Below are 22,357 nucleotides of genomic sequence, written 5' to 3' on the forward strand. Positions count from 1 at the left end.
TCTAATATAAAAATAATTTGATGTCCTTATTTTTCTTCAATTATATATTTAAACCATAAACCATAATCAATATCTCATGTGTACCATGGTACCAAAAATCAAAATTAATGTATCCTAATCTAGAAATTAGGTTGCCAACTTTCTGCTCCATCATTACTCCTCTGTGCCTTTGTTTCATAAATTCGTAAACAACAGGACCCAGCTTCCAGTGAATTGCTCTGTCACTAATGCCAAATAAGCCCACATGACCTGTCCTTGTCCGCCTCCAATAAAAACTCAAGCTGTGAGCTTTGTTACCTTATTTTTCTAAGTTAATCGCCTCTTTTGGTAGTAAATTTTTATTTTTTTCAAATTTGAACCCACCATTATCTACACTTCGTTTCCAAATTATGGCAACAAGGCTTGCTCCATAAATTACTTAATAGCAGTGATATACAACAATATGGGTGAAATAAGTTTAATTGACGGAGCTAATCCATAAAAAGAGCTCTCCATGAAGAAAATATGGACGAAACATAAACCCCCACCTACACCACAGTCCATTAATTTTTCCCAGCATCAGGAGGCCACATATGTAACCTCAAGTAGATGCAACCAAATTATCAACTAAAACTCTGCTCATTGCATGCTCTGCAGTTGCATGTTCCCTTTTATCTGAGACAGAAATTCAGGAACCAATCGAGCTTGGGAAGAGTTCAGTGTAGTCATTGACAACAGATACTTATGCAAGAGTTCCTGGTTTTGTCATGACCTTAACTGGTTTCCCAAGTTCTGATTTATCTTCCATTCTTGCAATCTCAAGAGCCTTGGCACAAACGGGAAATCCCCGATCATCCCAGGACTCCAATATCACACCAGAACCTAAGCAGGTTTGTCTCTCATAGAAGGCTGCAAACTGCCCAGCGGCAAGACCTTGATCATCCTCAGATAACTGGGCAACCGCAATATCGTCATTGCCATCTTCACCATGCTCCATTTTAAAATTGCAGTTATAAAAGCCAGGACCATGTCTGACCTGAAGAGTTCAGACTAGTTAAGCTAAAATTGAACCATTATACTAACAGTAAAAATATTTCCACAATTATGTTATTTCAAGACTGTCAATGAATAAAAGATTGTTTTACCTTGCATTGGAGCTGATCAATATGGTTAGGAGGTGACCCACTAAACCACTTCAAAGAGCCAACACGAAACACACGCCTTCTTTTGTCCAACGAGAAATAATTTCTTGACACAAATACAACATTATTTTTTACATCCTTCTGAACAACATACCTGAGGGAAACATAATAGATACGGTTGGAAACAAGATCAAAATTTAGGAAGAAATGGAATTTTCAAGTGCCTAAGATCTTAAAAATATTGGAAAGAAAATTACAACAACGTCTATCAACAAATAGTCAAAGAATAGTGATAAGTGAAGGTTTTTCTAGAATCCTATGCTCAACGTGAGCCCCATTACATAATACCATCTTATTTTCAGTTTCCTACTTTAAATCCATATTCGAGCAGACCTAACCCTGTTTCATGATCTTATCATATGATGGGATCTCAAGTTGATAAAGCTGAGGTTGCATATTTACTTAATAGAAGCGTCTCTGTTTCAGCCAACTTGTGTTGGGATGCCCAAACAATTCGGCAGAGGAATATATTGAGTATTGATGCTAGCAAATTGAACCAACCATCAACATATGCATCTTTAAGATGTATGCAATTAATGTTATATACAATTTATCATACAAGCTTGATTTAAAAGAATCCTTCCTTGAAACTCCAAAGTATAACAAAGGAGAAAGCAGTATTAAGCATGGGATGCTAAAGCTATTCTTCCACAAATTTGAAACAATAATTTTCATGACCCAGGATAATATGACAATGACTTACTGATAGGAAAGGTCAATAGTTATATAGCATACCAAGGTCCCCCAGGGAGACGTAGGCCTTGGCGTTGACCAATTGTGTAGAACCAAAACCCTCTATGTTTCCCAAGGAAATCTCCTGTCTCGGCTTCTAATATGATTCCTTCCATCTCCCCAATATGCCTTGCAACAAAATCACTGAACCTTATCTATAACAAACCACCATATCTAATCAGCAAAATATTTCATATATTACTAAGAACTGTTTGGCCAATTCCAGTTATGTGCATAAAAGACCACTAGAATATTTTCTAAATTTTCCTCAATTATCTCATGTAAAGTATTTGCTTCTTCATGAATCTGTTGAAGGGCTGCCCGAAATTTGGGAGGACTTGGGCAAAAATATTAAGCCCGAAAAAATGGGGTCAAACAAAAAAAAGTAGGCCAGTTTAAATTACAGCTCAAGCTCAAGCTTCAATATTCAAAGCCCAACCCAGCCTGGCCCATTTTGATATTTCTTTTATATATCATGCAATTTACATCAAATCAAATTAAATATACTATAACATAAATATTAAATAGTATGTTTAAGTTGTTTATGTTTAAAAAATTTATAAAAGAAAGAAATATATAAGGGTAGTAAATATATATAATTACTAAACATTAAATAACATAATTATATTTAAAAATAATAATAATATGGAAGGGCCTAAACAGGCTTGAGTTAGCCATTTACAAATATGGGCAGGCTGGGGCAACGTTTGAGGCCCATATTTCAAGTTGGGCCAAGTTTGGACAACTGTGTATGGTACTGATATCATGCATAGGCCTGGCCCGACCTGACCCATGAACACCTCTAAGCAGAACTTAGGGGGAAACATGTGTTAGCTTTCCTACAAAGTACCAAATTATTATCAAAAGGGTGTAAATAACTTCAATTATATATTTCAATGAAAGATATTAAAATGCATGCAAATGTGGTTTGAAACAGGTGCTAACATTATATACCTTCCCAAGAAAGCAAATTCCTTGTGAATCCTTCCTACCTTTGTTAGGCAAGTCAAATTTAGCAGCTAGTTGGCGAACTTCATCCTGTAGATAATATGGCCGTATACAGAAGAAAATCAGAACTAAAATGCAACACAAGAACCTTGCTTAAGCATAAGTAAGACCAGGAAAGTTAGGAAGCAAAAAGGAAACAACAAGAACACAGCAGGCGCCACCTTAAGTGAGAAACAGAGGGGAAAGTGAAAATAGCATCCCAGTTGACCAAATTGCGATCAATCTAGTGCAACTCACCTTTGAGAGACATCCAAGTGGGAAAATAAGTTGTTTGAGCTGGAACTGTGAGAGATGCGAAAGGAAGTATGTTTGATCCTTGACCTGCAAAGTTAACATTATAGATCTCAGAAAAAGCCTTTTGTAGTAACGGAACAAATCATTATACCAAATTTGTATTAACAGAATATTATATTGTTGTAATTAAAAAAACATGAATTTGCTTTGCATCTTTTACTGGTACAACAATATATATATGATTCATATGTACCAAAGGAACTAATATTCCAGTAAATCACTTCTCACATGAAAATTAAAAATGTAAAATATTTTCCTATCATGAATTTGAAGAATTGACTAATAGTTTCCATTAGGAAGTGCAAAGTTCTGATTATATCCAAAGCACGATATAGAACATTAAAACAAATGGTAGAAAACATGTTTACAATGTAATTTGTCCAGAAAATGTTTAAGCATGGTATGAAACTCAGGTTTTCTATATCAAAGCAAATTCAACTTATTATCTATCATATGGTTGCCAGATACATCCCCAATAAGCAAAGACGAAACATTTATACAAACCACTTGTTGAGCATCCAGTTTATATTAGTCTAACAAGCCACTATCAAGACAGCCATCAGAATTGAAAAGAACAATTGCATAAGTACCATGTCCTGTGATAGTTCTAAGATAGAAGCCTTATTGCTTTGATCAGCAGATGGGTGAACAACATTGGCATAGTGCCCAGAAGCAATATAGTCATAATCCATATTGTAGATAGCGTCCATGAATGCACCTGAAAGCCACTATTAACATAAATGCAAAATGAACATAGCATAGATATAACTGTCACTACTACCAATTTACCGAACCCAAAAAGGAGAACAAAACACATCCAAACACCTTCTACATTAATAAATCAAAATTTCAGATGGAGTCCATACCGAATTTTATTCTTGTATTGCAAAGAACATCTGGATTTGGAGTACGGCCACATCGATAATCCTCAATAATGTAGGAAACCTGAAAGAGAGGTAACTTTTATGATAAATTGGGGCAATCAATAATTACTAAATTAAGTATAAATTTATGATTATATTGTATTTTGATAATATATTTTTATATGTTCTGATATTTTAGTGGTTTTTCTTGGGGTTTTTTTTTTCTTTTGAAATTTTTGAAAATTTAAATTTAGGGTGTTATTGATAAGTAGACTTGTAGTCCATTTTATTATATTTTAGTAAAGACAAGTTGAAAATCCAACTCAAAAGGTTAAATACGTACCACATTGTTCCAATATTCATCAGTCAAATGCACAACTTGTAAAGAAACATCAACCTGAAAACCAACATGATACTAACATTCAGTTTAAGTATTCATGCTCCAATACCATGTTAGCAAAAAGCTTTTCCACAAAATTAGTGTAGACAGGCACCGGTCATGCAAGAGATTTAAATGACAGTAAAGCAGATGAAAGTGGAAGATATTTAACATATGAACAATGAGGTGAGAATAATACCAAAAAAATTTGCAAAATCATTTAGAATATAAATAAAACTCAACTAGAAAATCTACATGTCCAAAGATTTTTGAATAGTTACATTTTATCCAACTCAGCCGTTCCACCTTCAACCAAGATAGATTTTTTCAAAAATAGAAAAGAACAATGATAAGAACTATTCTTAAAAGAAAATAACCTGATCACAAACAGCCCTTGCATACTTCAAATCTTCTTCCCAGGGGCATTCTGTCCAGTAGTTCTCAAAGTCTTCCTACACAAAACCAAGCATCAGGTCGAGTCTTTTAGTTTCTAGTGGAGAGAAAAAAACCTTCAAAAAGGACCTCAACTTGCATCCATAAGCTTCCAATGCATTTTCCAAAACAAGCTACTAACATATCTTGACACTTAGCATGCTTTAAAGTTAAGTCCAAAAGTAAGCTACAGAAATTTTATCATGCCATTGTTGAACTTCTACTTATTTTTGTTGATTGATGATTCAAGAGACCAACACTCCTGTCAACTGTGAGGATTCATTCTTTTATTAAGTGATATCTGGTCAGTTCAATTATGAAGGATATCTTCTTTCTTTCTTTCTTTTTCCCCAAAAACTAAAAGGTCACTCTTTTCAACTGACAATATCATGCTATGATCTCTATCCGAAATTCAACAAATCAGGCAATGTGATGAAATTGCATATATGAATGTATAGATGCATACTCCATAAAGATCGTGTACCAATATTTCCACTATTTTGATTAAATTGTATCCACTACTTATATCAGTTAAAGATCATCATATAATCCAAATAAATAAGCTCATGTTACCATCAAACAGTAAGAACAAACTTTCAAAAACAAAATTTGAATCATAAGGCAATCCTCAGGCTACCTCCATAATGCCACATCCCATATGACAAAGTAAGTTGTAGACTCTATATACTAGGAAGTCCTGATTAAGTTTTCTATTAAACCTTCTTTTAATAGTTACATATGAAGTCGACAACCTTATACTCCTTTAATAACAATGCTCACAGAATTTTTTTTTTCTTTTTAAAAACAATCGTAATTTTGATAATAGAAAATCAATTAAGTACCGTTCCAAAGGACAACTTTTCACCTAGACCCAATATTGACAAACAAACATAAATAAATTTATCAGCTTGTTTATACACTTGTTTTTTTTCAATGCAGAACAAAGTCAGCCACCAACAGTCCAAATTATGATCACTAACAGCGCTAAACCCTAAACATAAAAATGAAGAAAAGTGTGAAAGGGGGTTACTTGGAACCAAATTTTGAGGTAGAAAGGAGTGCAGGAGTGACCAGCGGCATGAAGGAGACGAAGAGCGACACTGCTATCGACACCGCCGCTAAGCAGAACGGCCACTTTAAGGCGTTTATCAGGCATACAGCAGGAGAGATGGCGAGGGTCGAGTATAACGTTATTGAAAGTTGCAGCAGTGTTAAGTGGAGAAACAGGTTTAGGAGGAAGAGAATAAGATGTTGGGAGAGTTTGAGGAAGTGAAGCAGTGGAAGAAGACGAGGTCGGTTTTGGGAAGTGGTAGTGAAGGAAATGAGAGGAAGGAAGCGAGACTATTGGCGTTAGCCTGGGTTTCAGTCTCAGCAATTTGGGTGAAACGATGAATTTCGCCATGTTTGGGGGGGTAAGGAAAGAGGAAGATGGGGTTTTATGTTTTTTTCAAAATTTTGGAATGAAAGATTTAATTTTGGAAAATGAAAATATAAGATCTAAATTTCAAGTTCACAAAGAATAAAATCTCAAAATGGAGATGTAAAATTTTAATCACCAGGCGAGATAATGGTTTCCCCTGGCGCCAAAATGCACCACGTGTACATGATACAATAACAATAATTAACTTTTAGTTAAAAAATAAATACAGAGCAATAGGATTCAACGAAATTATCAAATGTTATGATATTAGCTATTAAAATTAATAATTTCAGAAAATAACTGGAGCAATTTGAGAATTTAAACAAAATTAATTTTAACTCATTCACAAATAATGAATGAAACTAATAACTTTCCACATAAAATAAATGTTGTAAGGGTTTTAGAGGTTCCTTAAATTACTCTAGCTATGTACGATAACAAAGAAACTCTCCCATTTAATCCACTATTCTGTTTTCTTTCTATAAGAACAACAGTTGTCAATTCACCTTAGTTCATTCCATGAATTTTTAGCGGCTTACAAAATATAAAATAGGTATCTCAACTTCTACACTTCTCCCAATTTGGTATATAAAGTTTTTCTTGTCCCAGATTGGTATTCAAATTTTTTTTCCATCGCAAATAAATTTAAGACATGTGGCAATATAGGATTGTGACATGCGACATAATGATATCATGATGATGTTATAATTTAAAATATATATTAAAATACAAAATAAAAATCTAAAAAATATATTAATAATGTCCTCTCTTTATATTCCTCCAATGGTCTTCGTTCTCCTTTTGTCTCCTGCTCCGGTTCCTATTCCTGTTCTCGTTCACAGTTTGCTTTTATTCCAGTTCAATGCGATTACAACAATAATAAAAACACTACACCGCATCTCGCTATTGACAATCAGAGTTCCAATCACCGTCCGAACTGATTCTTCAACGAGAACAAGGAGAAAAAGCTAATCACCCGTGGCCCTCTATCATCAATCATCATTTTCTCCCCCTCTCAACTGAAATTGAGCCTCCAATAATCAACCATCTCGGTACCATCATAGCAACACCCTCCATCACCTCACCACTCAAGCACCACCATCATTGCCCCACTCATTGTAACACTCATAACCCTTATCCGTCGCCGGAACAGGGTTACGAAGCATTACTGGACTATACGGAATAAAAACGAACATTTTATATCATTTAATAAATATATCATAAACCAATCATAAAATACTCATATTGTCCCTTATATGAGCCCTCAAGGCCTAATATATACCTTAGAAGTGAATCGGGACTAAACCGAATACTCTAGAAATTTTTCGAAAAATGTCAAAAATTTTCTTAGGAGTAGGGGACACTCACCCGTGTGGCCAGCTGTGTGGCTCACACGGCCAGAAGACATGCCCATGTCTTAGGCTGTGTGGGTATTCGATGTAAGGCATACGGCCGTGTCCCAGCCTATGTCCATACCCGTGTAACTCTCTGACTTGTGTTACACGGCCAAGCCACATGCCTGTGTGCTAGGCCGTGTGAAAAACCTGGGCATTCTGTTTTGAAATTTTAAGATGTAGGGGACACACGGCCAGATTACACGCCCATGTGCCAGGCCGTGTATCACACACAGCTGAGACACACGCCCGTGTCTCTACCCGTGTGGACGAAAACAAGCCATTTTAATGCCACTTTTCTCACCCATTTTGACATCAACCTATACACAACATTTCAATACTTCAATATATCTCAATCAAGCAATCAACACAAGCTAAAAACATGTTTTAAACATAACATAACATCACAAATACTTAATTAACTATTATACTTACTTGTTTAACCCATTTCATGGATTTATTAAATCTACTACTAATTACAAACTTACCAACATTTATCATTTACAACCACAATTCAACTATTTCATTGCCAAACCAACCCTATACATGCCATATAAACCAAAATTTACGTTGCAAAAACTACTGGATTAAACTAGATAGTGTGGCTTGATGTGTTGATTCGATTCCCTCGACCTCACAACAATCTACAAAGACATTAAACACAACGAGTAAGCTTAATGAAGGTTAGTAAGTTCGATGGTTTTTAAACATAAATCTTACCAAACATTGAAAATATTACAATCAAATCAAGTAAGTAAATCATTCGAAATTAGATTTCCTGCCAACCACAACTTTAATTTATGAATTCACATCAATACTATCAATAACTTTAAATATTCTTATATTAATCTCTTATGTCACTTCCATCCCTTACCAAATCAGAGTACAACTTACGGATGTGAGTACATCGTATTCAGAAGCCCGAAGGCTGCACTAAAGCACATAAGTGCTAATCAGGACCCCGTACGGGTTAAGCTGAGCTCATAGGAACTGAACGAAAACCCATTAGGGTTAAACAAAAACTCATATGAGTTGAGAGAAACTCATAAGAGCTAAATGAAAAGTAAACACGAAAGCTCGCAACAAATGCTAAACCTCGGTTTACTTAGACAATTTGCCGTCAATTCATCATTTACATTACTGTCGATTCATCCTTTACATTTTCCGTCAATTCCTCATTTACATTTTTCGTCAATTCATCCTTTACATTTCCGTCAATTCATCCTTTCCCAATAATGATAGTACTCAATCTTGCGTTTCATATCAGATTTAAGCATTCAATTTAATTTTTTTATTTTAACAATAATTTTATTTTCCACAAATGATATGAATAAATACATACTACCATTCATCAATTTAAATTAAGGTTTAACCATATGAACTTACCTGAGTTAAATGGTGGAATTTGTAGTAACTCAGGGACTATTCTGTTATTTTCCTTTTTTCACGTTTATCTACAGGCTCTTGATCTAAAATGTAAAATTATTCATTCATCATCAGCATACATTTCAGTTTCAGTCTACTTCACAATTTGTACCCATCAATTTTCAAAATTACACAATTACTCTAACTTTTTACAATTTTTGCAAATTAGTCCCTCACCAGTTAGCCTATCAAATGAGCTAATTTTTCCCAATTGACAATTTATCTAAATATTCTAAATTATCACACAGCCTTTGATAAACCAAATTTAATACCAAACCCTAATATTTAATCTTTTTCACAATTTGGTCCTAAAATAAATTTCTATTGAAATTACTTGATAAAATGATCATATAACAAAATTAAAATTCTAAATCCATGTTAATTCATCACAAACTTCCAGCACTCATCAATGGTAACTTTCAAAATTACCCATGAAATCAAAAGCTACTGAAATAGATAGTTGGACCTAATTGTAAAATCTTAAAAACATAAAAATTTCAAAAAAAAAGACAAGAATTAAGCTCACTTGAAATAAAAATATGAAAAACCAGCTTTAGAAGCTCACCTATGGCTGTTTTTGGCTGAATATTGATGAAGAAATGTCTAGGTTTTCAATTTAGTCTTTGTTTTAATTTTTTATCCTAATTCCCAAATGACCATTTTGCCCCTAAGTCATCAAATTTCAAGATTTTTCTCTGCACGTGCGTTTCAGCCTTCTAATAAATGTTTAATTTCCTCTTTGATCCTCCCTTATTCACCACTTAAGTTATTTAGTCACTATTTCTTTAATTAGTAAGTTTTGCACATTTTTCAATTTAGTTCTTTTTATTTAATTAACTATCAAAACGTTAAAATTTTCTAATGAAACTTTAATACTAACTTAATGACACTCTATAAATATTTATAAAAATATTTATGGCTCGATTTATAAAATCGAGGTCTTGATACCCCATTTTCAAAACCAATTTACCTAATAAATTCTTCTAAAACACCAATCACTAATTCAAAAGTCTTCCTAAAATCGCATTTAACTCATAAATACTAAATAATAAAATTTTCGAACTCACTCATTGGATTTAACGGTCTCAAACCACTATTTCCAACACCACTGAAAATTGGGCTATTACACTCTTCACCTCTACTCAACATCCCAAACCCAACCAAACTAAATAACCCAAAATCAATAACAAAAAAAAAGAAAAAGAAAAAAAGAGAAGCAAACATAGAAAGGAAAGTCAAAGGATTGTATTTTCTTTTTTTAGCACGATGGCCCTCAACGTTACATTTTTGAGCTAAATTGTTTGTTTTTCAACGAAAAATGTTGATTGAACCGTTAAAATTTATCAGTACTAATGTGACAATTTGACATGGACAAATTTTAAATGATGTAGCAAAAACAACATAGTTTTAAAACATAAAATAATTATATTTATGCCCTATATTTTAAATGAAAAAAAAGCATTTAAAATAACAAAAAAGGAAATAAGTTTTTAAAAGAAAATTGAACATCGACATTCTTTTGTCTCAATTGATGAATTTTGCTGCACATGGTCTCTCACCATGAAGCTGCCAATTTGGGGAAAGTTTATTCCAATTTTCGTTTCTGATAAAAAGGTATCGCAAGGATAATCAAAACTCTGTCAAAGAAAGTTAGTGGGATCAATACCATTTCGGTCCTTCAATATGAAATTTCCAAACCCTAGGAGTTGTGCAGGATTTTAATTCTGCTTTGGGTTCTAATTTTACTAAAACCTTATCGTGTCAAAATCCATTTTTGTGCATTTGATTCTTCGAGACTGGTGGTTTGGCTGCTTCATGGTGGGAGACCATGTGCAGCAAAACTCATGAATTGAAGCAAAAGAACGCGATCTTCATTTTTTTGTTATTTTTAATTATTTTTTTTCATTTCAAATTTAGGTTATAATTATTTTATGTTTCAAAACTACATCGTTTTTTCCATATCATTTAAAATTTGTTCATGTCAATTTGTCACATTTAAATTTTAACAGATCACTCAACATTTTTCATTTAAAAACAAACAATTTGATCCAAAACTTAAAGACCAAAATACCAAAAGTTGTAAATGTGAGGGTCACTTTTGACATGCCAAAAGTAAATTTTGCACATTTATTTATTTTTATACATTTCCTTGTATTTGCAAGGTAAAAGAAAACAAAAAAAAGGTTAGATTTTTATTCTCATAATCACTTATCTGGTCTTTTTAATTTTATAAAAAATATCATTTTAGTTTTTTATTTAGTTTTTGGTATTTTTTAGTCCTTAAATTTATATTTTTATCAAGTCAACCTTAAAATGGATGGAAAAATTAATGCTTATTAACTTTACTGACATGTCATCTATGTGGATGACAGATCAGTATTTAGTTAATTTTAAAAAAATTTAAAATTTAAAAATCATTTTTAAAAAGTATAAAAAAGGTATTTTTTTTAAATTTTTAAAATTTAATTAAATGCTAAAGTACTGTCTATATGACAAATTTACATTTACGTCACCTCAGCAAAATTAACAAATGTTAACTTTTCTAACTATTTTGAGTTGAAAAGAAAACTTAAAAATTACTAAAAGAAGAGAACAATTAAATGGAAAAGTAAAATGGCTTTTTTTTAATAAAATTGAAAGATGAAATAATTAATTATACTTTTTTAATATTTTAATAACTAAATCTTATAATATTCATTTTGATTGAAGGATCAAGAATATTCTCAAAAAAAAAAAAAGTTGAGTAAATATTAAGACATCTAGAACCTCTAACGACTCCCAAAACTGTCAACACTTCCACCTCTACCTCCCTCCTCATCTTATTTTTCTTTAGCAAAATGTTTTTTATTTAATATATCTTCCTCAGGTTTTGATGATTAATATTGTAAAGAAATAATGATTACGTCTACTCGAATCAAATGGCTCAAACCGCAACAGTATTTTTGGTGGGAGATCAATTGCTTGCACATCATTGTCATGGAATTGACTCTAATTTTAACTAAAGGAATTTGTCACCTCAAGTAGGGAACATGTTCTCCACGTGACTTGCCCAATCTAGCGTACGTATTTCGGTGGCGACCCTACCCTTGGCTCGTGGAATCCATGCACGCTCCTCCCTCTTTCGCTTCTCTCAATTTTTCGTCAGTTTCTATATAAATGGATAAGTCTCGCAATTTCCCTACAAAAAGTCAAATCTATAACCCAATGCAACTGAATCTTTCCATTATTCTAAGTGAAAACATTAAATTAAATAGTTGATAGGTATTGCTTCTCATTCCTTTAGTTATTCCCAATTTGCTCCTTTAAGTTAATTATTTAATCTTAATTTATAATTTATTAAGAATTGTAAACACGCGTAGACTCGTGTAACTTAAACATAAATAGAAGAAGTAATATATACTATTAAGTGCTAATGAAAGATGGTCATCAATTTTTTAAACAAATGAATGAACGTTGAGGGTAGTTTGTATATATACACATGTAACGATTATTTCAGTTCGTCAAGAAAGTTCCAAGAAATTATACCAATCCAAGATGTGTGCATTAGCTCCTTTTCCGACCCCAAACTGGCCCTTAGTTAATCCCATTGGCTACGAACACAACTATATGATGTATGAAGGCGGCAGTGAATGTTTAGAGTCATTCCTTCAATTTCCTCCACCACCACAAGAAGGAATTCCACTTGAATCTCTATCTCCTGCATCTAATTTCACCCAAACCAGTAATTCTGACCCCTGCATAGTTAAGAAACTCAACCACAATGCAAGCGAACGGGACCGGCGGAAGAAGGTTAACAATATGTATTCATCCCTCCGTTCATTGCTGCCGGTAGCTGATCAAACGGTACTAATTAATTTATGTTCAATATGGTACTTATGAGTTATTTGTTTCATCCTTCATAATATCAATATGCAAACTCATTTAATATATTTGTTGGTTCAGAAGAAGTTAAGCTTTCCAGCCACAGTTTCACATGCACTGAAATATATACCAGAGCTGCAACAGCAAGTGGAGAGATTGGTTCAGAAAAAAGAAGAGCTTTTGATAAGGATATCTGAGCAGGGTGGTGTTAAACCTAGTGAAGAAAACGAAGAAGAGCGAAAAAGAAACAACAGGAAGCAGGGAAGGTGTTTAAGTGGAGTTGGTGTTTCCATAAATAGGTTAAGTGATGGTGAAGTTGCAATCCAAATATCAATGCGGGAAGTTGACAAGAGAAATGGACTATTATCTGAGATGTTGCAGTACTTAGAGCAACAAGGATTCCTCCTATTAAATGTTTCTTCTTTCGAGTCATTTGGAGGTGTCGTCTTCTACAATATTCACCTTCAGGTACTAATATCTACAACTTGGATTATATTTATATATATATATGTTGACCAAATACACAGGCGTACAAGAGTTGTTACCATTTCTGCTTTGGATTGTGCAGATGGAATTGGAAACAAGTAGGAAAATGGGATCAGAGGAAGCTTTGAGTGAGAAGATTTTGGCACTGTGTTATAATAGGGAAGAGCTGGGACTCTAAAATCTAATAGTCTTGGTTTATAGGATCAATTTCAAAATGTAAAGAGTTACTTTAGTAATAATATAAAGGGCATGAATGATCGATGTTGTCCCTGAAATCCAATTTTCTCCGACTGGGTTTAATGCTTTCTGTAATTTTATGGGCATGAAATCCATTTTTCCACTTGATTAATTCGATGTCCACGGAAACTGATGGACTGCTAATATACATATATTATTCAGTGATTGATCCAATTTATTTATGTTTGTATTTGAAAATATTTAAAAATGGATCTATTATTCATGATATTTGATTTATTTACAGGTTAAACAAAGTTCAAAAATAAATATTAATTCAACAATTATGTAGTTAAACAATTTCAAACTTAGTTTACCGTATGTTTTAATAGATTTGTTTTTGTTTGGATATTAAAATTGAATGGAAATTATGGAAATAAATCTCCAATTTTATCTTTTTATGTAACCATAAATAATAATTAAATTATAAAAAAAACTACTCATAGTACATGGAAATATTTTGGTTTAAAACCTCGAATAAATGATTGTTAATCTCTAGAAAACAGAAACCTAATCATCTCTTTATCCCATATTTTTGTTTTATTAATGTCATGAGTAAATATTCCAGGTTCATTTTTGATAGTATTTTATGATAATATAGTCTTAAAAATAAAATCTTTAAAGTTTCTTTTGCTTTAACAAATTCCAAACATATTGTTAAAGATGGAATAAGCCAGAATCTTCCCTTTCTTTCTATTTTTCTGACAGTTTCTTTCACAAATCACAATAGATTTTTGGCAGACAAGTGAGCGGAAGTGGTGATAATAAGAGTCTGCTAGGTTTTCCTTAAAAGCGGTACCAATATACTACTTTTATTTTTTAGTGTTTTTCAATTGCTTTTCTTAGTTTTGCTTTCAACACGTTTTGAAAGAAATTGGTTTTGAGAACTGAATTTGGAAGAATTTTTTTTGGGACATCTAGCATTGTAATTAGCAGAAGTTTAACATTCACGCCTAGAATGTTATTATTTGTGCGTCATTGGTACTTTTTTGGTACCGACAATTTAGTAATTCATGACCATTAATGTATGCGAGAATTGATGATTTTGAATGCCATTTTTGTTTTAATCTTCTTTATTTTTATCAGATGTCTTTTCTTATTTGTACTTAACTGTGGTTGTTTAGTAGGTTGTGTTGTCATTTTAGTTTATTATTGATGTTTTGAATCAATGAAATTGCTATTCCTCAAAAAAAAAAAAAGAAAAAGATAGGAGGTGTTTGTAAATATTAAAATTCTAACACTAAACTTATTAAATAACAAATCAATTAGGGTAAAACTTTGAGTTTATAAGTGTTTACTAGTTTTTTGTTTTAAGAAAATAATAAAATATTGGCATATTATGTAGTAACGGTTGTGTAAAAAAAAATTAGTTTGATCTAAAATTGAAAATTTATAAAGTTATAAAGGTAAGGTGCGTTTCGTAGAAACTATATCTTACAAATAGTTTATTTCTTCTCCATTGTGCAAATAAATCAAGATGCATTAATCCCATGATACAATGTTTTTATCTAGGATTAAAACAATATGGCTGCACTTAAATTGATGAACTAAATTCTTTTCTCAATTTCTTCTGATCATTGTGTTGTCTATATATAGAGTATTAATAAAATGCCTCTATGTCTCTTTGAAAAGACACAAATTTTCCTTTAAAAAGGTTTATGAATAATTTTATCCATTAAAATATAAACACCTCTATTTAATTTGATGTCATATTTTTTATTTTTTTTTCGTATTATATATATTTTATATTAGATATAAAATGTAAAATATATATAGTTTGGAGAAGAAGAACAGGGTAATCCCTCCATACAATATATAAACTACCCATGCAATCTAGACCATTCTTCGGCCATAAGAAGGACAACAGCATTCATTCTAAAAATTCCCTCATCCAAGACTAATGGTTCCAAACTTGTGGTAAGAGCCCATTTATTAAACTCTGTGGCACCCCACATGAGTTGGGTGGGATATGGTAGGCCTTTATTGTTTTTTGAGTATGGATCATAATGTGGGCTTCTTTTGGGCTCGTTCCCCTTTAACCTTTTTTTTTTGTCTAAGCATCAATTATTATTATTATTTTACTATGATATAATGATAAATTTATCTCTCCTCAATCTTTCATGAAATATCAAATTTGACCTTTAACCTTTCAAAGAGAGTAGAATTGTTGTTTTTTTAACAAATATATTGACTAAAATATTAAATTTTTAAACATGGTAACTTGGCGATCCACTTCATGTTACTTTCTTGAATTTTTAAAAAAAATTTATTTTAATTTTAAATTATGTTATTTTAAAAATATTTTTTTATAATTTTAAAGTATTTGTTGACGTGATATAGAAGATAAATAGTGTCAATATGAAGTACACATAAATTTTCACGCCAACATTGTTAAAAAATAATGTTTTAGACAACATTTAAAAAAAAGTGATTTCACTCTTTTTAAAAGATTGAGGGTTAAATTTAGTTAAAAAAGAATAAAGATCAAATTGACAAAAAAATGTAAACATTGAGGGTTAAATTTATCATTATGTCTTATATTATTGTTAAACATATTTAATCACAAATCTGTACTATATATTCAACCTGACAACATTTCAATAGAGAAGTATCTTAATTTACAAAGTAAATTGTATTATTAAGTCTATTCTTATCATTTTATATCTTTTATACAGAAAATAAAAAACATATACATAATTCAAATTTAAATGGTTGTAACCATCGATGTGAATGAAGAGACATCAACATTAAAGCATAGTAATACCACCAAATTAACATATTAAGTTGTTTTATAAAGAAATAATAAATATGCATTAACATCTATCTCAAGGAATGGTGAAAAACTGATTTATTATTGTAAATATACGTTCCTGCTCTGTTTACCACCTCAAATCCTCAACGGCGTGATATTTTGTCTTTTGTTTTCTTAAATTTGAGAAATGGGGAGCTCTTCAAAAATAAAATTCAAGCGTCCATTTGATCATCCAAGACTCACTACTCAAAAAAGGCTGAGGAGTCAAATGGATGGAAGCTTACGAATTCCATTCGACATGTTTGACATGCAGAAGGAGGACCCGTACGCAGCATTAGCAACTTCAGTGCGTAGGGAGTTGGAAACCTTGCTTCCTTTACCTCATAAACGTTGCATCTTCCAAGTCCCCGACCGGCTTCGCCGGTTGAATGATAAGGCCTATACGCCTCGAGTAATTTCGATCGGTCCCCTTCACCATGGTCAGCAAATTTTCAAGCCAATGGAACAGTACAAAAGAAGGTTTCTAAGAGATTTTCTTGTACGAACCAGGGTTAGTGTTAAGGATTGTGTTATGACTTATGATTGTTACAGACAGAGAAGCCAAATTGCGTGATTGCTTTGCCCAAATTATTGAGCTCTCCAGTGATGACTTTGTGAAAATGGTCTTGTTTGATGCAATCTTCATTGTTGAACTCTTGTTTAGGTACAATTTTGGTGAACTTTGGAATGATCATATACTTGGCTGCCCTCGGATGATACACGATATTCAGCTAGATTTGTGCATGATTGAGGATCAGGTCCCCTTTTTCATTCTCGAAGATTTGTTTAATCTGGCCATGGAATCTGCGTTTTACTGTGACGAATTTTCCATAAAAAACATGGTCCTCAAATTTGGGATATGGGCATGGGGACCTTATGTCAGAGAGGAAAATTTGCAACAAGATTTCTCTCAAGTTGAACATGTTGTGGACTTGCTATGGCTTTGTTTTCAACCCACATCCTTTTCTTTCAAAACTGAAATAGAAAACTTCAAGATTCCCAGTGCAATGGAGCTCCAACAAGCAGGAGTCAAACTTCGACCAGGGTCGAGTAAAAACTTGTTCGACATAAGATTCGACAATGGGGTTTTGGAAATTCCGCAGTTGCTTGTAATGGACCGAACCAAAGTTATATTCAGAAATCTCATGGCGTACGAGCAACATTACTGTTCCAGAAACTATGTAACCGACTATGTGACAATGATCAGTTTCCTTGTCAAGTCTCCGAGGGATGCACAACTGCTTATTAAAAATGGAATCATTGAAAATTGTTTGAAGGATAGTGAAGAAGTTTCGACCCTTTTTAAGGGCCTTGTTGAAGAGGTTCGAATCAGTAGGAAAAACTTTGAGCTTGCTGGTGTGGTTGAAGATATGAAGGCATACTGTAAATCTCGATGGCATAGGTGGAATGCGACCTTGAAACAAGATTACTTCAACTCTCCGTGGCGCAGCCTGTCTATTATAGCAGCTACTCTTCTCCTACTACTAACTCTTGTACAAACCATTTGTGCGGTTATTCAAGTCATCTAGACTAGCTTATTTGTTATTCCCTTTCAATTCAGACGTTTTAAAGTACTCAAATTACACAAAATCAAAAAAATGAGAAGAGGTTACTTTCTGAAACTTAATTGCATCCAACAAATTTGAGTTTAATACAACATCTGCAATCCATGTGTCTATTTTCTGCCAAAGGAAAAAAGGTTAAATCACATTGAGCAATCACAGCTTCAATTCCTTCCATTAGAACCATCTGAAATGATGGGTAATGTTTATATACATGAGTGACTAGTCATTGGTACCATATTGACTTAATGATTCTACAGAAAGGATGCCTAATTCTAATAAAAGAGAAGAAAGAAAAGGAGAAAAGAAAATCAGATAGAATCGGGTCCCTCAGCCAATCTTCTCAGTGTTTGTATCATCAGAAGGCCAAACCACAGTCTCGATGAGGCGCTCCCGCATCAGTTCCAAGTTCTCATCCGAGATCTCTTTGTATATTTGAGCATGATCACATTTCTATACCAACAAAACAGACATTTGTTCAACTGTTTAATTTTCTGCATCCAATGTTATACTAGGAAAATTTTCATTACCTTAATCCATTTCCCATACAAATGAAGTCTTGTTATCATCACTCTTTCAGCAAGCTCTTGCCTCTCCTGTCATTGCCAAATATGAATACCCTTATTTCTTTCCTTTTTTCTTTTAAGAATACTTTGCGTCAAATTCAAAATTCTACATTAGGTTAGCTGGTTGATATTGTACATGGTATATAATTCAAGTTCTGATACTAAGAAGAATCAAGAAAATTTTCTTGACCTCCAAGTTTTGGTGAAACATAAAACATAAAGCAGAGAACACTATTTAAAATCACCTTGCCAAGGATGCGTAAGAAACGCTTGCCTTCACTGGGCTTATTTGCTGCTACAAACCTGCCAAAACCACAACAATTTAATTCCACAGCTTTCTATACGTCCACTTTCTGTTAATATTGTCCCCTACCTGATGATATACTTTTGGAAAATGATTCAATAAACAGACAAGTACGAGGTTTCGAGCCGGATTCGTTTCCAATTTAAAGGGCTTAGAATCATGTTCAAACCCCCATAAGATTATTCAAACTCCCCTGTTAGTAGTTCACAATATGGGGTACTTTTCTTAATTTCTCTTTATATATTTGGTATACCATGCCCTTGTGCTCATGTCCAAATGTGTACAATTACAGAACATAGGTGTTGAACACAAGTAGTAAAGAAAAATGAATAATCCGGATACTATAGGTTATTTCTTATAGTATAGATGGGGCAAAAACATAAAGCAACAGGGAAATCAGAAACAGAACAAACAAAAATATATTTGTATAAAACAGTGGCCACCAGATATGCTACTTACTGATAGAACCATGTATATTGTGGTGGATTCATCTCATAGAGCTGATTAAGAACAGTCCTCACTGCTTTGTATGTGAAATAGTTGAGCAATTGCTGCAAATAGAAAAAAAAAAATAGTCACCTATTTTAATACAACTTAAATTATCACAAGGGCTTACTTGGGTTTGTTGATTGCCTAAAAGATAGCTCCAAACATCTGCCTATTTAATACATCTTAATTACCGTTTTAACATCCGAAAAAGTATCTTCATATTGCCCTCCTAAATTGTCGACCACCACAAGCTTCCGGTCCTTACGCTGCTTCCTTAAATTCTTACTCATGATGCCTGGAATCACCTTGGAAGACAACCTCGAATCATGCCATGAATCTACAAAAGAACTGCTTAACTCCAAACACCCAGGCCTTGCCATCGCATGCTTTCTTTTCATTGAATGCCTCCTTTGCATCCCCAACTCCGCACCGGTTTTGAGGTTCATGTTGGTGGATGGCAATGCATCCAAGCACAAACATGGACCAGTTTGAGAGTCCATAACTGATGAACCCACCATTGATAAAGCCCCCACCATCTTTTTTTTCTTGCTGGCCTGAGCTTAAACGAACAACAGTTGACAACTTGGCTCAAAAAGTTTTTGCTCTCGTTTTTATTTGTATGAACTGGAAACCCAAGAGAACAAAGGATACCAACTAAACAGAATTAAAGAGTATGGTATGGTATAGTTGGTATCCAAGAAAATGGGGTTTGAAGATGGGAAGTCAAAGATTCATGTACAGGAAGAGATGAAAAAGGAAATAGTGGGGCAAAGGGTACGTGTGAAGAATGTGGCGTATTTGCAAGGGCAGGTGAAAGCTTAACCAAACGTAGATTTTGAGGTCCAAAATTGTCCAAGCCAATATGGTTGGGAAAAAAATAAAACCAAAAAGGCTTTTAAAGAGGCAAAATCAAAGATAGGTTGCATGGGTTTGATTATTCGTGAAGTCCAACAGGGAAGCACCACCTGGACGGTTGCCTAAATTTGGTGGCTCTCTTTGTTCTTTGCCATATGTTTGAATCTAATCTAGTTGCGGGGTGTCTGTCTAAACGTGTTAAATTCATCAAGCACAGTTTTCTTTCTTTTTTTTCAACTTAATGTTTCAAATTTAAACATTTCAATTACTTCAAAACCGCAAAAACAGTATTCAAATTTGACACCATAGCTTGTTAACCACTTTTAGTCACCTTATTTGTCTTATCTGGACTACTCTATTCAAATAGATCCACTTTCTTACAATTTTAATTTATTCTGTTCAATTTATTTAGATTTTATTTTATTTTTTTTATATTTTAAACATTAAACAAAATGTACATTTATTATTGTATTAACACGTCATGCAATTTTTTATTTTTAAGTCAAGGAAGTTTTGGCATTATTTGGTTAAAGTGGGGGGTTTTGGATCTACGTTTGGTACGGGTTCAAATCGTATTATCCCTATTCTCTACCCTTAATGTTGTCTAAAAAAAACTTTAAAAAACCTTTTTTAATTTTAAAAGGACTAAACTTATAATTTCACCATTTTAGGGTCTAAGTGTAGAATCTGAACTTGGAATAATAATTTTTTATTCAAATTCCGCTTATTTACACCTCTACTCTCTACTCTATTTGTAATTAGTTAATCCAATTTATTTAGTTATGTTAAATCAAGAAAGAATAACAATATATTCCACGAAAATCATTAACTCCAGTAACAGAGTGGAATAAATCATAAGGTTGGAACATTTCTGGACTTTAAAAATATTAAAATTTCTGCGAAACTAGTAATAAAATATATAGTAGAGTGTGAGTTGTATAAAAAATTGTATTCGAGTCCTCCATCTGCCAAAGGGAAGAAAAGGAGAATTTCTGAGAAGCAACGTGGAATTTAGGAAAGGATTGGGGTGGGAGCAGGGAAGGGTCAAATATTGGAATGGAGTAGCCAGCCGTATGAGGTGTTAGGCCTTCGGAGAGTTGAATGGATGAAGCCTTGGGAGATGGGCAAGGAAAAATCAAATTTCAGGATCCAATACAAATGAAATCGACAAGAGACTGATTTGAGGGTGGTGTTTTGGGAGCTCACGGTAATTGGGCTTGGAGTTTTTGCGGATAAGGCGGGGTTTGTTTATCTTCTATTATCTGGATTTTGGTTGATGGATTCTTATCAGAAATCTTTAATGGTAGTTGAGTCGAGAATGGTTTGATTTCCATTCATTACTGAAAATAAAAAACGTGTTACAAAGTATGGAATTGGGAATGATGATTATTACATACAAGAGTTCTTGTTGTAGCGGGGTAAAACTTTTTTTTTTCATTCAACCGTCCCTATTTAAATTAGTTAAAATGAATAAATTAATAATAACTTAAATATATTATAAATATTAAAAATTAATAAAAAATTTGTTTTAAATAGTGAATGAAGCTGATGTTTGACACTTAGATAATACGGGTTTAAAAAACCAAAGATAAATTAAAATATAATGAAAAATCTAAAAACTTTTTGTTAAAAAGGCTTATGGTTTATTCAGATATTTAACCAATTTACTTATTTTTTTAATAATTCAAAACGATTCTAAATATCTCTAGTTGTTCATATTGATTAAAGAGGATCAGCCAAAGAAAGCTGGAGATGTTGTATATATTTGAGAAATAAAATATTATTTAGCTTTCAAAAGAAATCAATTTTTTTGAAAGCAAAATTCATTAGTTCATTTCATGAATGAGATCATACAATTCGGGGAAAAAACAACAAAAATTCGTTGTAGGTAGTGAAAGATAAATTCCATCAACACAACAAAGGCTTCAACCTCAAAATCAATAGAATATTATGGCATATTGACAATTGCCTTTGTCACAACTCAAGTATGACATATCTAGAGTGATTACACGTGTCACATCCCGGGAGTGAGCAAGGCCTCATCAAGTCTAGAACGAGCCGAGCATGAAAAAAATCAAGTT

The 22,357-nt window shown here is 32.9% G+C and overlaps 4 protein-coding genes across 5 annotated transcripts; 2 read left to right on the top strand and 2 right to left on the bottom strand.

The window, feature by feature from the left end:
• Positions 1-387: 387 nt before the first annotated feature.
• On the bottom strand, positions 388-6,405 carry LOC107906693 (tRNA-specific 2-thiouridylase MnmA). Its single transcript, XM_041093331.1, has 10 exons — positions 5,920-6,405; positions 4,835-4,909; positions 4,422-4,475; positions 4,082-4,160; positions 3,806-3,933; positions 3,159-3,242; positions 2,868-2,951; positions 1,917-2,068; positions 1,125-1,275; positions 388-1,015 (listed from the first exon to the last, which is right to left on the bottom strand). The coding sequence occupies exons 1-10, from the start codon at positions 6,289-6,291 to the stop codon at positions 722-724; spliced, it is 1,473 nt and encodes a 490-aa protein (XP_040949265.1). The 5' UTR covers positions 6,292-6,405; the 3' UTR covers positions 388-721.
• Positions 6,406-12,525: 6,120 nt separating this feature from the next.
• Positions 12,526-13,750, top strand: LOC107903258 (transcription factor ORG2). Of its 2 annotated transcripts, none has more exons than XM_041093332.1 (3): positions 12,526-12,971; positions 13,074-13,457; positions 13,558-13,750. In XM_041093332.1, exons 1-3 carry the CDS (start codon positions 12,663-12,665, stop codon positions 13,651-13,653), a joined length of 789 nt encoding a protein of 262 aa, XP_040949266.1. In that variant the 5' UTR covers positions 12,526-12,662; the 3' UTR covers positions 13,654-13,750. The 2 variants fall into 2 exon arrangements, with proteins under 2 accessions (XP_040949266.1, XP_016684780.1); XM_016829291.2 differs by having other exon boundaries at positions 12,538-12,971; positions 13,071-13,457.
• Positions 13,751-16,440: 2,690 nt separating this feature from the next.
• On the top strand, positions 16,441-18,072 carry LOC107906695 (UPF0481 protein At3g47200). Its single transcript, XM_041093333.1, has one exon. It carries the CDS (start codon positions 17,040-17,042, stop codon positions 18,027-18,029), a length of 990 nt encoding a protein of 329 aa, XP_040949267.1. The 5' UTR covers positions 16,441-17,039; the 3' UTR covers positions 18,030-18,072.
• A 138-nt stretch (positions 18,073-18,210) lies between these two features.
• LOC107906694 (chaperonin-like RbcX protein 2, chloroplastic) lies at positions 18,211-20,284 on the bottom strand. The gene is made up of 5 exons (XM_016833768.2): positions 19,613-20,284; positions 19,392-19,483; positions 18,874-18,931; positions 18,593-18,658; positions 18,211-18,515 (listed from the first exon to the last, which is right to left on the bottom strand). Exons 1-5 carry the CDS (start codon positions 19,955-19,957, stop codon positions 18,393-18,395), a joined length of 684 nt encoding a protein of 227 aa, XP_016689257.1. The 5' UTR covers positions 19,958-20,284; the 3' UTR covers positions 18,211-18,392.
• Between the last annotated feature and the right edge of the window lie 2,073 nt (positions 20,285-22,357).

The sequence above is a fragment of the Gossypium hirsutum genome, chromosome D05, assembly GCF_007990345.1.
Source record: "Gossypium hirsutum isolate 1008001.06 chromosome D05, Gossypium_hirsutum_v2.1, whole genome shotgun sequence".
In the NCBI taxonomy this organism is placed as follows: domain Eukaryota; kingdom Viridiplantae; phylum Streptophyta; class Magnoliopsida; order Malvales; family Malvaceae; genus Gossypium; species Gossypium hirsutum.